At 38.7% G+C, this 14,501-nt stretch overlaps 1 protein-coding gene across 1 annotated transcript; it reads right to left on the minus strand.

The window, feature by feature from the left end:
• Positions 1-2,820: 2,820 nt before the first annotated feature.
• Positions 2,821-13,771, minus strand: LOC110789175 (uncharacterized). The gene is made up of 13 exons (XM_056836079.1): positions 12,697-13,771; positions 8,231-8,314; positions 6,325-6,631; positions 6,000-6,230; positions 5,594-5,893; positions 5,047-5,469; positions 4,669-4,944; positions 4,357-4,569; positions 3,924-4,270; positions 3,634-3,837; positions 3,275-3,356; positions 3,090-3,191; positions 2,821-2,984 (listed from the first exon to the last, which is right to left on the minus strand). The coding sequence occupies exons 1-13, from the start codon at positions 12,963-12,965 to the stop codon at positions 2,886-2,888; spliced, it is 2,937 nt and encodes a 978-aa protein (XP_056692057.1). The 5' UTR covers positions 12,966-13,771; the 3' UTR covers positions 2,821-2,885.
• Between the last annotated feature and the right edge of the window lie 730 nt (positions 13,772-14,501).

Consider the following 14,501-nt stretch of genomic DNA (forward strand, 5'->3'; position numbering starts at 1 on the left):
CTTTAGAAGAATCTGGTGAGAATCATGGTCAATCTAGAAATGTCACTAGTGGAAAAAATACCTGTTGAGGGGGGCATTTTGGGTTTATTGAGGCGAACAAGGCCCGCTGCGATAGACGTAGCTTCAACAGCTCAGTGATCTGTTGAGGCGGGCTTTGTTCGCCTCAACAGGTGATCTGTTGTGGGGGGCTTTCAAAAGCCCGCCTCAAAAACCTCTACAGAAAGCGCGAAAATAAGGACCTGTTGAGGGGGGCATTTAAGAAGCCCGCCTCAACAGCCTCCTCTGTTGAGGCTCACTTCTTAAATGCCCCCCTCAACAGGTCCTTATTTTTGCGCCAAAAGTTCATATGTTGTTGAGGCGTACATTAAAAGCCCCCTTCAACAACATTAATTTTTTTTTTCCAAATTCTTTTAAAATATAAAATAGGCGGCAATAACCACAACTAGATATATACTCCATTGAGTATTGAAACCTGTACCCAATCAACACCAAAATAGCAAAGGTATGAATCTGCTTATCTTTGATAAATAAATCATTACATTAACTTCATTTATATTAACCCAACAGAGCAAAGCGTATATATAGTACGTATGTTTACAATTTTTAAACACCTAGCTAGTCTAACAAATTAAAACTAATATTAACAACTAAAGACAAAAGGCTAGAGAGCTAATCTAACAAATGTCTCTAATCCAGCCACTTAGGTCCCTTTAGATCATGCATTACAAACCTTAAGTAAGGTCGTGTTGACTTTCTTCCAATCGACTCGATCCCTAGCCTGCAAGTTGCATGGAAGGAAAATATATATGAGTACCAAAGTTTACACTCACGATATTGTCTTTACATTCCATTGAAGCATAAAATTAAAAGATATAGTTGCAGACTATAGAGATAATTAAGTACGTTGTTGACCTATAACGACCCAATGAGCCTTAAATGTGCATACGTAGATTAGAATGAGTTTTAGAAAGTTAAAGCTATGTATATTAGTAATGTAATAAGAATCAAATGAGTCCTTAGGTTCTTTAGTTCAAAGTTGGGAGCGGAAATGTCATTTTAGCTCTAAACATGACCTATAACGACCTAATGAGCCTTAAATGTGCAAAAATAGATTCGAATGAGTTTTAGAAAGTTAAAACTATGTATATTAGTCATGTAATAAGAATCAAATGAGTCCTTAGGTTTTTTAGTTCAAAGTTGGGAGCGGAAATGTCATTTTAGCTCTAAACATGACCTATAACGACCTAATGAGCCTTAAATGTGCATAAATAGATTCGAATGAGTTTTAGAAAGTTAAAACTATGTATATTAGTCATGTAATAAGAATCAAATGAGTCCTTAGGTTCTTTAGTTCAAAGTTGGGAGCGGAAATGTCATTTTAGCTCTAAACATGACCTATAACGACCTAATGAGCCTTAAATGTGCATAAATAGATTCGAATGAGTTTTAGAAAGTTAAAACTATGTATATTAGTCATGTAATAAGAATCAAATGAGTCCTTAGGTTCTTTAGTTCAAAGTTGGGAGCGGAAATGTCATTTTAGCTCTAAACATGACCTATAACGACCTAATGAGCCTTAAATGTGCATAAATAGATTCGAATGAGTTTTAGAAAGTTTTAACTATGCATATTAGACATGTAATAAGAATCAAATGAGTCCTTAGGTTTTTTAGTTCAAAGTTGGGAGCGGAAATGTCATTTTAGCTCTAAACATGACCTATAACGACCTAATGAGCCTTAAATTTGCATAAATAGATTCGAATGAGTTTTAGAAAGTTAAAACTATGCATATTAATCATGTAATAAGAATCAAATGAGTCCTTAGGTTTTTTAGTTCAAAGTTGGGAGCGGAAATGTCATTTTAGCTCTAAACATGACCTATAACGACCTAATGAGCCTTAAATGTGCATAAATAGATTCGAATGAGTTTTAGAAAGTTAAAACTATGTATATTAGTCATGTAATAAGAATCAAATGAGTCCTTAGGTTCTTTAGTTCAAAGTTGGGAGCGGAAATGTCATTTTAGCTCTAAACATGACCTATAACGACCTAATGAGCCTTAAATGTGCATAAATAGATTCGAATGAGTTTTAGAAAGTTTTAACTATGCATATTAGACATGTAATAAGAATCAAATGAGTCCTTAGGTTTTTTAGTTCAAAGTTGGGAGCGGAAATGTCATTTTAGCTCTAAACATGACCTATAACGACCTAATGAGCCTTAAATGTGCATAAATAGATTCGAATGAGTCTTAGAAAGTTAAAACTATGCATATTAATCATGTAATAAGAATCAAATGAGTCCTTAGGTTTTTTAGTTCAAAGTTGGGAGCGGAAATGTCATTTTAGCTCTAAACATGACCTATAACGACCTAATGAGCCTTAAATGTGCATAAATAGATTCGAATGAGTTTTAGAAAGTTAAAACTATGTATATTAGTCATGTAATAAGAATCAAATGAGTCCTTAGGTTCTTTAGTTCAAAGTTGGGAGCGGAAATGTCATTTTAGCTCTAAACATGACCTATAACGACCTAATGAGCCTTAAATGTGCATAAATAGATTCGAATGAGTTTTAGAAAGTTAAAACTATGTATATTAGACATGTAATAAGAATCAAATGAGTCCTTAGGTTCTTTAGTTCAAAGTTGGGAGCGGAAATGTCATTTTAGCTCTAAACAGAAGCAAACAGAGGAGAAACACACAGATGGAAGTGAAATTCTAAAGACCACCAGATCAGAATTCACATGCAACAGCAGCAAGACCAGCAGATTAGTGTTCAAAGCAATAAATTAGCAAATCCAGCAGACTTGTAATTATGGAAAAATTAAAGAACTTTACCAAATCCATGAAGATATAAACGCTTCCATCTTTGTGTCTAAACAACCTAAGTAAATAAATACTCGGTTGTAAAAAACTTAGCCCATTGCTCACGAACCACATCTATTTCCTCATCGGTATAAGGCGCATTTCTTGGAGTGTAAGCCTGAAATAAGTAACATGATAAGTAATGCTACTTGTAAATTAAGAATTCTACTACGTAAAAGTACTAGTATTAGTAGTTCAACTAACATATGGTAAAAGAACGAACATTGTCTAACCGCTCATCAGTGTTATGGTGTAACGTGACTATTTCATGCATGAACTTCATAACGTAATAGCCACACTCGCGGGCGCCGACTTGTTGAGCACACTGATTTGGAGATAAATCATAAATTATATATCCAAGTAGTTACCCAAAAAAAAAAGTAAAGCTAATTAGTAAGCATGATATACCTTTACATGGAAGCCTTTCAACCCCTGCATAGTCGCTCTATTCGGACAAATCCCATCATTAAACTTGTACACTTGGTATGCCCTGGAAGTTGAGTAAAACTTCATGAATCTGATTCGGCACGAAAAGAAATAACTTAAAAAGAATTGAAAGTAACTTACAAACACAAGATTCCCCATGCACTATTTTCTCGGTTGGAACCTATCGCAGAGTCGAAAATATACGCACAACCTCTACGTAGGTCTAACACGTACAAAATCCACTGATTTCTGCATTATATATAAATGTTATTGCAACCTTATGCATGAAAATAACAATAACATAGCTATTTACCAAATATCGATCAATCTCTAACACTTACTCTTGATGGTATGGGATCAAAAACCACTTGGTAATGTTAGGATCACCCTTCTTCTCCTTTTCAATTTCAGCATTGAAAACTACTTTCAAATACATTGATGCAGCCTGAGGGTTGGCCTTGATTCTAGAGCTTGACATTGCCTCGGGACAAACAAACCCAATCTGAGAGTTGTCAAATGCAAAGGTGTGTTCGTGGAATAAACACCTACAAAGTAAATGTATAATGCAAAAATTTCAAAAACTATTATAGTTGACAAAACCAAAAACAAAAATATCGATGGAAAAGTTTACATCATATAGACTTGGATCACTGAAATGTTGAGGCACGCCCCTCTAAGGAACTCTTCAACGTCAACCTCATTTACATAAGTTTGTCGATCTTCGTCATAATGCCAAACCGAAGCGGGCAATGGGATTGAAGTATTTTTATATACATCACCGGGCGCCGTATTGATGATAAACTTCAAATAATTGCATGATGGGCCAAGACCTTGAATTGTGTCGTCTGCCAAATTTTGCTTCTTACTTTTGGCGGCTGATTCTTCAGTTTTACGATCACAACTAAAGACCATCTCTTTGGCCGTCTTAGAGTTCTTCGACTTCGATTTCGACTCCAACTTATTTGAGCATGAATTTCCCTGTAACAATAATGTTAAGCTAGCATGAAAAGTTCAGTTTTGATTTCAGTGTTGAAGCACAGGGGAGTGGGAAGCATATGGTTTACCTTGGCCGTTAACTTCAGTGTTGTCTTCTCTTTGGACCCTAAATCAAGTGTTGCCTTCTCTTTGACAATTAATTCTGTTGTCTTATCTTTGACAACTAATTCTGTTGTCTTCTCTTTGACAATTAATTCGTTTTTCTTCTCTTTGGAGCTACCAACCACCTCTTCAAAAATCTGACTCCTGGACTTCTTTGTTGGGCGTGGAGTAGAGTACTCCTAAACAGAGGTAGAAACCAAAGGAGTTCAAGGCTCTGAATCTAATTCTAAACAGATGCATAACGCAATGAATGACAATTAATAATTAAAAAGTTATACCTCGTCTTCTTCGAAAATCACCAAGTGAATTGGCCATTGCACAAAACTAGCAAGAGCCCTGCCTAAGTTATTGAATCCATCTCCAGTAGGTACCGGAAGAGTGTCATCATCATGTCCGTCGTAAATACAATCAACTTGGACCTTATAATGACTAGGCTTCATCGATCTAAAGTGTTGGTGCAACGAACCATCCAATGGGTACGCCATACCATCTGCCACTATCACTTTGTTACCCAAAACTTTATCCTCAAGGGCAAGACGACATGGAGTTATGGCCTTCACAAATAAATTTACAAAATTTCAGAAATCACTACAAAGTACAATATTAAAAACCTAGCTAGGGGTGTTTTGAGTGTATGCACTATAGAGAATATATACCTTCAGCTCGCGTGGTTGCTGCGATGAACTCGGACAACAGGTTACGAGTGCACGGTTAACATCAAACTCGTCACTTACAAGAGCAGAATCAAGTGCGGGGGTAGAGAGGGTGTGTAGTTGACCGGTTGCTTTCAATGTGGCTAGTTGGTTTTGGAGGGCCTCCGCCACCTTTCTCTCTAATTGATCTTCAAACTCCCTTCTCACCGAAGCTCTGATTGATTCGATAGCCTCCGGTGATGGTTCAATATGGCCACATCTACTACTTCGGTCTATTGGACCGAAAGCAACTTTGTAACCGACATTAACTCCACCTGTTGCCTTGACACGCCCACGGTGATCCTTTTTTCCCATAGCCTTGGTGAGGGCATCTTCTCCCTGGGTGAATGAAATATTTCCTTTTCCCTCTTCTTCTATGTACTCCAACTATAAGAATTAGGAAAGTAAAAATTAGATGGTATACATGATGGAAAGGAGAAGCAATCTTAGCAATAGAACTAGGAATTAGGAAAGAAAAGGATATAGAACGTAAAATTTCATATGCACTTACAGCCATCTTAGCAATATTTACGGCTTCTTTATCATTCGGGTCAACTTCCCACTTTCCCTCTTTGTTTTTAACTTGATGAGCCAAGATCCACTCTACTGATCTAAACTTCTTAAATCTATCTGGCGCTGTGGTGAGTGATGAGGTCACTGAGGAGGAGCCACTTGAGAGGGTTAAAGCTGCCTCTGGCGGTAGTCGCCCATCATTTATCCACTCTGGTCTCTTTCTAACATAACCCTTTTGGCCTGTGCGATGTGGGTGCTTGTTTTGTAATGCACTTTTACTTGCTTTTTCTCTACGAACCTGTCAAAAAACACATAAAGAACATGCCGAACATTTAAAGATGGCAACAACAAACTAATCATATAATTATATAAAAAAATATCTAGCAAAGTAAATTCATTATTACCAACATCTCCGGCTTGTTTCGTTCTATCACAAATGTTTTCCAATCATCCTCTGTGATTTGATGGTAGATGTCCCAAGGCATGTCATTTGTCTGATGTTTCGGCATTTTTTCTTTCTTAGTTATCCAACGCCGCGTTAACCTGGACTTGAAAGCTCCAAAGCGTTTCGCCACACACATATGAAAATATTTTTCTCTCCTTTTAGCCGGATCATCAATAATGTGGAACAGAAGCTGTTAATTTTATGGATAAGAGATTGTTAGAAACGTATGCTACACAAATAGATAATCTAGGAGAATACAAATCAAGTTTTTATTCAATGTTTACCTTGGTCTCCTCCCAAAACCCCTTCTTTGTGTGTTCATCTAACGTTGAATATTCTTTCACATTAATGTTAATTCTAGCAGCACAAGACCCAACTTGCTTCCCGTATTCTCCTGACCATTCTCCATCGGGGATTCCATATTGATTATACTGAAGATGCATAGGCTTTTTGGCTTGAACTCCTTTTGACGGACCACGGAATTTGGTCTTTTTACTAGTGTTGGTACCTTGTGATTCCCCCGTAGGATGACTAGCTCCATCAATTCCCTGTATTTCATTATCACGATGATCATCCATGGTAGCTACGGTCCTGCAACAAAGAAAAGAGAGCAATACTTAGTAAAGGGAGCAATACTTAGAAAAGAGAGCAAAATGCTACAATTGGCCATTTACAAAGCTATACCTAAAATAATGGCCTTATGGTATTACACCTAACATGCAAAACAATCCCAAATCAAACCTCACCTAAAAAAACAACCCAAAAAAAAATCATAACTCACCAGTTCTACGCACTGATCTGCACAGCTCAGATCAGAACTGTGCAGATCAATGCACAGAACTGATCAGAACTGACCAGTTCTGTGCACTGATCTGCACAGTTCTGATCTGAACTGTGCAGATCAATGCACAGAACTGATCAGAACTGACCAGTTCTGTGCACTGATCTGCACAGTTCTGATCTGAGCTGTGCAGATCAGTGCACAGAACTGATCAGAACCTGACCAGTTTTGTGCACTGATCTGCACAGTTCTGATCTGAGCTGTGCAGATCAATGCACAGAACTGATCAGAACTGACCAGTTCTGTGCACTGATCTGCACAGTTCTGATCTGAGCTGTGCAGATCAGTGCACAGAACTGATCAGACTGACCAGTTCTGTGCACTGATCTGCACAGTTCTGATCTGAGCTGTGCAGATCAGTGCACAGAACTGATCAGAACTGACCAGTTCTGTGCACTGATCTGCACAGTTCTGATCTGAGCTGTGCAGATCAGTGCACATAACTGCACAGTTCTGGGCAAAATGCTACAATTGGCCATTTACAAAGCTATACCTAAAATAATGGCCTTATGGTATTACACCTAACATGCAAAACAATCCCAAATCAAAACTCACCTAAAAAAACAACCCAAAAAAAAAAATCATAACTCACCAGTTCTACGCACTGATCTGCACAGCTCAGATCAGAACTGTGCAGATCCATGCACAGAACTGATCAGAACTGACCAGTTCTGTGCACTGATCTGCACAGTTCTGATCTGAGCTGTGCAGATCAGTGCACAGAACTGATCAGAACTGACCAGTTTTGTGCACTGATCTGCACAGTTCTGATCTGAGCTGTGCAGATTAGTGCACAGAACTGATCAGAACTGACCAGTTTTGTGCACTGATCTGCACAGTTCTGATCTGAGCTGTGCAGATCAGTGCACAGAACTGATCAGAACTGACCAGTTCTGTGCACTGATCTGCACAGTTCTGATCTGAGCTGTGCAGATCAGTGCACAGAACTGATCAGAACTGACCAGTTCTGTGCACTGATCTGCACAGTTCTGATCTGAGCTGTGCAGATCAGTGCACATAACTGCACAGTTCTGATCAGTTTTGTCCACTGATCTGCACAGTTCTGATCTGGGCAGTGCAGATCAGTGCACAGAACAGAACTGATCAGTGCACTGAGAAGCTAAAACAGTACTTCATGCATGTAAATTACACCTTCAAACATGTAAATTACACCATACTGTAAGCAAAGTATCAAATTGTAAACAAAGTCATCTTCAAAACGGTTTTTATGTACTTATCCATCATCAACCACCAGAAAGCAAACATCAGAAACTAAGTTACCAATCACAAAGCCATGCAAACAAGAACAGGTAATTGATATTATTAGACAAAATGTACTGAAAACTAACCTAGGAAAATTCAACTGCAATTTCTGCAACCTGTGCTTGGAACCTGGCTCACATAAGAGGATACGACATTCACCAAGTTTACACCTGTGTGAAAAAACCAGATAAAGTTAGTCAAGTTATTAGAAGTATCAGACTCTCAATAACTTAAATAGGAGGGATAAAGTAGGAGACTATCACTGCAATTCCTCTTCACAATACAAGTGGCAATTGATTGGGGTTGAATTTTTAGAAAAAAAATATGAATTAATATCCACAAGTATCCTTCACTATTCAAATTTAAGTAGTCAAGATAACAAAAATTCCAAGGCGCACAGGCTTTCAGATATGAATAGAAAGAACAAAGTCAAAAACTTCAACAATGCATCAGAAGTGAAGCCCGAACTTACACATGTATGTTTCAATTACGATTCGTAACCCATATTCCTTCCGTATGATCTGTACGCATATGATTAGTATTATTTGCATCCTCCTCTTCTGGCAATGGTTGAACAACCATTGGTAACGGAGGTGTGTCATCATACTCATCATACTCATCTTCATCTACAACATCATCAATACCCAAAATATGTCTTTTTCCTTGGGCAACAACACGCCATCTAGGATCAATATTGTCAACCACATAAAAAAATTGCTTAGCTAGTGATGCTAGAATGAATGGCTCGTCACTGTCACTTAGTCGATCAAAATTCACCAAGGTTAAACCCGGGAAAATTTCATCTCGCTTCACACCATTTTGGTTGTTAGCCCACTGACACCGAAAAACAGGGATCACAAAATAGGTATAATCAAGCTCCCATATTTCTTCGATAACACCATAATATGATTGTGTTGAATCAACCGGCCTTTTATCCTTAGCGCTTGCATAGACCCTAGATGATGCAACAACCTTTACTCCACTATTTTGCACTACACTCTTTTCATCTTGCCTTCTAGTGTAGAATGTGAACCCATTGATATCATATCCTTCAAAAGATCGAACACATAGTCGAGGACCTCGAGATAACCACTTGATCGTATCAGAAACATCATGGTCTTGTTTCTTTCCAACTTCCTTCTTAAACCATTCAATAAATGTGCGATTATGTTCCCGCATCAACGCTCTTTCCTTCAACTTAGGATTACAATGTTGCAATTCAAGCAGATGCTTTTCTAAATAAGGATGAACCTCTGTAAGATGCTGCAACACACAAAGATGTGCCTTCTTCTTCCTCTCCGATGGAGGAGATATCACATTTTTACCAATTACTCCCTCCCCTGCGAGCCTACCAACATGTCGAGATTTTGGAAGTCCTATTGGTTCAAGGCTTGACAAAAACTCAGCTAGATATCTAGAAATCTCTTCTTTAAGGACTCCCCGAATGATACTACCCTCTGGATTAGCCGGATTCCTTGCTTTGTCCTTTAAAGTCTTAAAAAATCTCTCAAAAGGATACATCCATCTTAAGAACACCGGACCACATAACTTGACTTCGCGAACTAAATGGACAATCAAATGCACCATTATATCAAAGAAAGAAGGCGGAAAATACATTTCAAATCGACATAGAGTTTCAACAACATCATTGTGCAAAGCATCCAAAGTCTCCGGATCAATCACCTTAGCACATATGGAATTGAAAAACAAACAAAGTTTTGTTATAACATGTCTCACGTGTTTCGGCAATATCCCACGAAGTGCAATTGGCAAAAATACATTAATCAGTGCATGACAATCATGAGACTTCATACCAATCAACCTAAGGTCCGAGAGAGACACTAGGCGCTTAACATTCGACGAATATCCCGAGGGAACCTTAATGCCATGTAAGCACTCACAAAACTTCTTCTTCTCCTTTCTCGACATTGTGTAACACGCTGGAGGCAGAAAGGTCTTTGTACCATCCTTTTTTTTAACAGGCCACAAATCTGGTCGAATATTCTTCTTTTTCATATCTTTCCGCACATTCTCATTGTCCTTGGTCTTTCCTGGTATGTTTAGCAAAGTCCCGATGATAGCATCGCACACATTTTTCTCAATGTGCATTACATCGAGACAATGCCTAACCGACAAATCTTTCCAGTAGGGAAGATCCCATAATGGAGACACTTTCTTCCATAAAACACCCTTTTTAGACTTGGACTTGAAGCACTTACCGTATTTGGTTTCAACATTTTTGATACGTTCATAAACTTGTGATCCTGTCAAAGGTGTACGAGCTACTCCTTCCTCGGTGAACCCATTGAATTCCTTCTTCTTCTTACGATAAGGATGATATCGACTAAGGTGCTTCCTGAAATCTGGGTAGATATTTTTCTAGAAATGATCCAACCGTGTGGGCTTCATGTCCTCTTCACATATAGGGCATGCTTGTTCTCCTTTGGTTTTGTACCCAGACAAGTTTCCATAGGCCGGAAAATCATTTATGGTACAGAAAACCATTGCCCGCAATGTAAAGTTTGAGTTGGTGTGAGCATCGAACATTGGAACACCTTCATTCCACAACAATTTCAAATCATCTATGAGTGGAGCGAGATACACATCTATATCATGTCCTGGCTGCTTAGGCCCTGAGATGAGGAGTGACAACATGATATACTTGCGTTTCATACACAACCATGGAGGAAGATTGTAAATTGCAAGAAGAACCGGCCAAGTGCTATGCTGACTACTCAGAGAGCCGTATGGATTCATCCCATCTGTACATAGAGCAAGTCTCAGATTTCTAACCTCCTTGCCAAATTCAGGATACTTCTTATCAATAGTTCTCCATTGAGGAGAATCAGCCGGATGTCTAAGGAATTCATCTTTCTTCCTCCCTTCCGCATGCCACCTCAGATACTTAGCATTCTTCTTTACGGAGAACAAGCGCTCAAACCTAGGTATGATCGGAAGATACCACAATACCTTGGCGGGCGGTCCCCTCTTAGCTGAATTGGCCCCTTTACGCTTGTAACGCGACATAGAACACGTTGGACACTTATCCAAATTTTCATACTCTTTTCTGTAAAGAATACAATCATTTGGGCAAGCATCTATCTTGACGGCCTCTAAGCCTAAGGGATTCGTCAATTTGTTGGCATAATAGGCAGAGGTGGGAATGTCATTGCCATCGGGAAACCAAAGACCTAGTCGTTTCAATAATTTCGTGAAACTTTCTTCGGTCCAACCACTCTCCGCTTTCAAGTTGGAAAGTGATGCCACACATTCTAACAATTTGAATTTTGTACACCCAGGGTACAAAGGCGTCTCAGCAGCCTTTAATACCTGCTCGAGTATGTGAGGTCGTTCATTCAAGTGATCTTTCACCGCATCCATCATTTCATTTATTTCATTATCTTCTTGCTCATCATCATCCATCTCATTATTCTCAGAAATATCAGAATCACTCTCATCACTCTCATCACTCTCTGCCAGAACATCAAATTCATTCACACTAGAACTTGGACGATCAAGTATTTTCTCACCATGCCAAAACCAGACATGGTAATCTTGCTTAAACCCACGACGAAATAAATGATCCTCAATTTCATCAATATCAGCTAACCGCCTTACATTGTTACAATCACGGCAAGGACAATAGATCTTTGCGGCTTTCGTATTCCGTTGGTGTGCTAAAGCACATCTAAGGAACTCCTCAACCCCACTCAAGTATTCCACCGTAGTATGGTCACCGTACATCCAACGACGACTCATTTCTAATAACACAAGGTTTTACACAGAATTAGATAAATCAAGCCACAAATTCTTAATTTTGACACAAGAACTATACTAGCTTGGCATAAGATCTTTGTTCTCTAATGATGCAATCTTAATTTTGACACAAGAACTATACTAGCTTAGTTTCTGATGTTTGCTTTCTGGTGGTTGATGATGGATAAGTACATAAAAACCGTTTTGAAGATGACTTTGTTTACAATTTGATACTTTGCTTACAGTATGGTGTAATTTACATGTTTGAAGGTGTAATTTACATGCATGAAGTACTGTTTTAGCTTCGCAGTGCACTGATCAGTTCTGTTCTGTGCACTGATCTGCACTGCCCAGATCAGAACTGTGCAGATCAGTGGACAAAACTGATCAGAACTGTGCAGTTATGTGCACTGATCTGCACAGCTCAGATCAGAACTGTGCAGATCAGTGCACAGAACTGGTCAGTTCTGATCAGTTCTGTGCACTGATCTGCACAGCTCAGATCAGAACTGTGCAGATCAGTGCACAGAACTGGTCAGTTCTGATCAGTTCTGTGCACTGATCTGCACAGCTCAGATCAGAACTGTGTAGATCAGTGCACAAAACTGGTCAGTTCTGATCAGTTCTGTGCATTGATCTGCACAGCTCAGATCAGAACTGTGCAGATCAGTGCACAGAACTGGTCAGTTCTGATCAGTTCTGTGCATTGATCTGCACAGTTCTGATCTGAGCTGTGCAGATCAGTGCGTAGAACTGGTGAGTTAAAAAAAACTAAGATTTGGTTTTAAGTCCAAACCTTGGTCTGATGGCTGATTCTTCTATTGCAAAATGAGGAATAGATGGATATAAGGAAGACAGGGTTGAATAGCTTGGTCTGAAGTTCCTCGAGAACTGGCACCAAGAAGCATAAAACAGAACATCTACACAGTCCTGATTGAGGTTGTACACCAAATGCAGCGCTTTTTGCAATGATGCTTCATCTCCCTTGAAAATTAGAAGTAAGCAAATGCTATTAGATTTAGTTGAAAAGTAACAGAAAGGAAAAAGCTCCACATAAAATAACATAGCTATAGAATCTCCTAATTTGGTTATTAAAGTCCTTTCTTAAGTTAAATATCAAACCACAGTTTGTTTCCATGCAACAGGATGGATAACTGAATGAGCCCCTATGCATGCAACTATGCAAGAGTTAAGCTACAAGCACCTGGCACTACTCATACTCAGCCATAGTCAAAAGCCTTGTAAGTAGAACTAGTTAATATGAGACTGGTCCTCGGCAAAGGAAGAGGCACGGAGGTTTGCTGCGGACTGTGCATACATTTTCAAATTTTGACAGGTGCTCGACGACCTGGCTTGATTAAATTTTTAACCAAGAAACAAAAAAAGACTAAAAAAATCTCTAGGGGGGCAGACTAGTTTTTTTCACACCGTTAACATAATACTTGCAATAAAGAAGTGTTTACAATCTGCGTTATTATCAGATACTGTAGCAGGCTATATCAGGTACACCAGCTGGTTGCATCAGGTACACCAGCTGGTTGAGCTGCTGCGAGCCCAAACCACAGACCGATAAATCCAACCTTGACCGAAAATGCCATAACAACTAGTACAGGCAATGCAACCAAGTAGAAGGTGACAAAGTTTATTGTTGCACCTATTTTAGTCCTTGTTGAACCTGTCAAAGCCCCACAGGCAGCTGTCTATGGACAGTTTCCGATCTCACAAAACCCCAGAATAGGAACTCAACAATAGCAAGAGCAATATTGTAGCATAATAAAAATGGAACTAAAAGAACTTGAAAATCAAAGCAGCAGCAACAACAGTCTCCACTGTCATACATCAGAATATTGTAGATAAGCGTGTACAAAAAACATCACAATATACTATAGTGAATACATCAAGCTATGGTAATTTTAGAGCCTATAATGCTACAATCCAATATCAACGATTAGTTTACATCATTAATAAACTATCAATATTACAATGAACACATGAGTATATTTTATGCAGACATATTTTCAACAGATTCATATCGATTCGCTCCACTTAAAAGTTCAAACACTTCATTTCATCTGCATACTTTGGATCGAGCTACTCACATAGCTTACATAAACCATCACCATAAAAGAGACCTTCATCATTTAGACACAAAACCCATATCACTAACTTCTATTTTGTAACTGAACTAGAAAAATTTAACCTAACATCTATTTTGTAACTGAACTAGAAAAACCACAAATATCAAACCCTAATTTGTAAATTCATCCAATATTGAAACATTAGCCTAAATTCTCTGCATAATCAACTCATTATGCTTAACTAATTGAAGAGAAACTGAATTTTAAGACCAAGCAAAACAAGAATCAATTATAACCTAACCTTGATATATTGCGGCACTGTGTGAAACAGAGTCAACCGAGATAGGGAAGACGACGGTCGGCGGCGACCGTTATGGAAGAGAAGGCGAGGAAGGTGATGGTGGTGGTGGTGGTGGTGGAGCCGCGCGGTGAGGAGCGGCGACTGTTCTTGCTTTGTTCGAATAAATTGCCCAGTGCGTGTTTGGCGGTGAGAGAGGTGTGTTTTAATTGATTTAAATTTTGT

Source organism: Spinacia oleracea, chromosome 2 (assembly GCF_020520425.1).
Source record: "Spinacia oleracea cultivar Varoflay chromosome 2, BTI_SOV_V1, whole genome shotgun sequence".
NCBI classification, from domain to species: domain Eukaryota; kingdom Viridiplantae; phylum Streptophyta; class Magnoliopsida; order Caryophyllales; family Amaranthaceae; genus Spinacia; species Spinacia oleracea.